Raw genomic sequence first — 935 nt, 5'->3', positions numbered from 1 at the left:
TCTGGGTCACACTTGCAGACTACCCAGAAGACCCATGGGCTGTTTTGACAAAGCCCTCACCTTTCCCCCTGGCCTTGAGCATGCCTGTCAGCTGCTTGTTTCAGAAGGCACTCCATCTCCTCATGCTGTTGCAAGGCTGCAAGTTTGAAGGGGGTAAATCCCCACTAAAAGGAGAAAGAATCCCCATTATAAAGACACAGACAAGCTGTGCAGCTCTTGGAAAGAGCAGCTTTAGCCACATGCCAAGGTTACCTGGTTCTGAGCATCACTCTTGGCATGATGCTCCAGTAACAGCCCTGCTACAGCTGTGTTTTTAGAGAGGACAGCCAGGTGAAGGGCAGTGTTGCCGTCAGCATCTGCCAGATTGGGGTCGGCACCGTGGTCCAGCAGAACAGCAACACATTCTTCCTGCCCCTGCTGGACTGCCTGGGAACAACACAGGAAAAGGGAAAGACTTCCAACTTTTCCATCCTCCTCTGTCACAGCTCCCTCAGCTCCTGAGTGCTGGCATAGAAGACCATCTTCAAAGATGAGCTAACAGGGGCCTATGCTGTGCCCATTGCAATAGGAGCATTTCTATGGCCCTGCAGTGCAAGGAATCCTGCCAGACACCTCCCCTTTAACACAGCAGCACTAAGCCCCACCTCCAAGCTCAGAAGGCATTCCACACACCTTCATCAGGGCTGTTCTCTTGAAGCTGTCAGCGAGGTTGGGCTGGCTGTTCTTTCTTAGCAGATATCTGACGACATCTGCATGGCCATTGGCCGAAGCCAGATGCAGAGGTGTCCTAAAAATTAAACAGACACTCTTAACCCAGACAGACAAAGGACGAGCCCAAGCTGTGTCTCTACCCAGCACCCTGGGGACCCTGCTCTGACTCTGCTCCTCCTGCTGCTGCTGTTACAGGCCTGCGCTGAAGAGCCAGAGGGCAGAAG

The 935-nt window shown here is 53.0% G+C and overlaps 1 protein-coding gene across 1 annotated transcript in view; it reads right to left on the bottom strand.

Annotated features, from left to right (window-relative positions):
* Nucleotides 1–60: 60 nt before the first annotated feature.
* Nucleotides 61–935, bottom strand: part of LOC113942562 (ankyrin repeat domain-containing protein 7-like) — a gene marked incomplete at its 3' end in the record, with an annotated part of 1,304 nt that continues 429 nt past the window's right edge. Inside the window, exons 2-4 of the mRNA XM_027633669.1 lie at nt 673–787; nt 253–426; nt 61–164 (exon numbers count right to left, since the gene is read on the bottom strand). Coding sequence (XP_027489470.1) covers nt 61–164; nt 253–426; nt 673–787 — 393 coding nt within the window. The remainder of the gene's footprint in view (nt 165–252; nt 427–672; nt 788–935) is intronic.

Source organism: Corapipo altera, unplaced genomic scaffold, assembly GCF_003945725.1.
Source record: "Corapipo altera isolate COAL_440 unplaced genomic scaffold, ASM394572v1 48457, whole genome shotgun sequence".
NCBI lineage: Eukaryota > Metazoa > Chordata > Aves > Passeriformes > Pipridae > Corapipo > Corapipo altera.
This window is presented reverse-complemented; position numbering and strand designations above follow the sequence as displayed.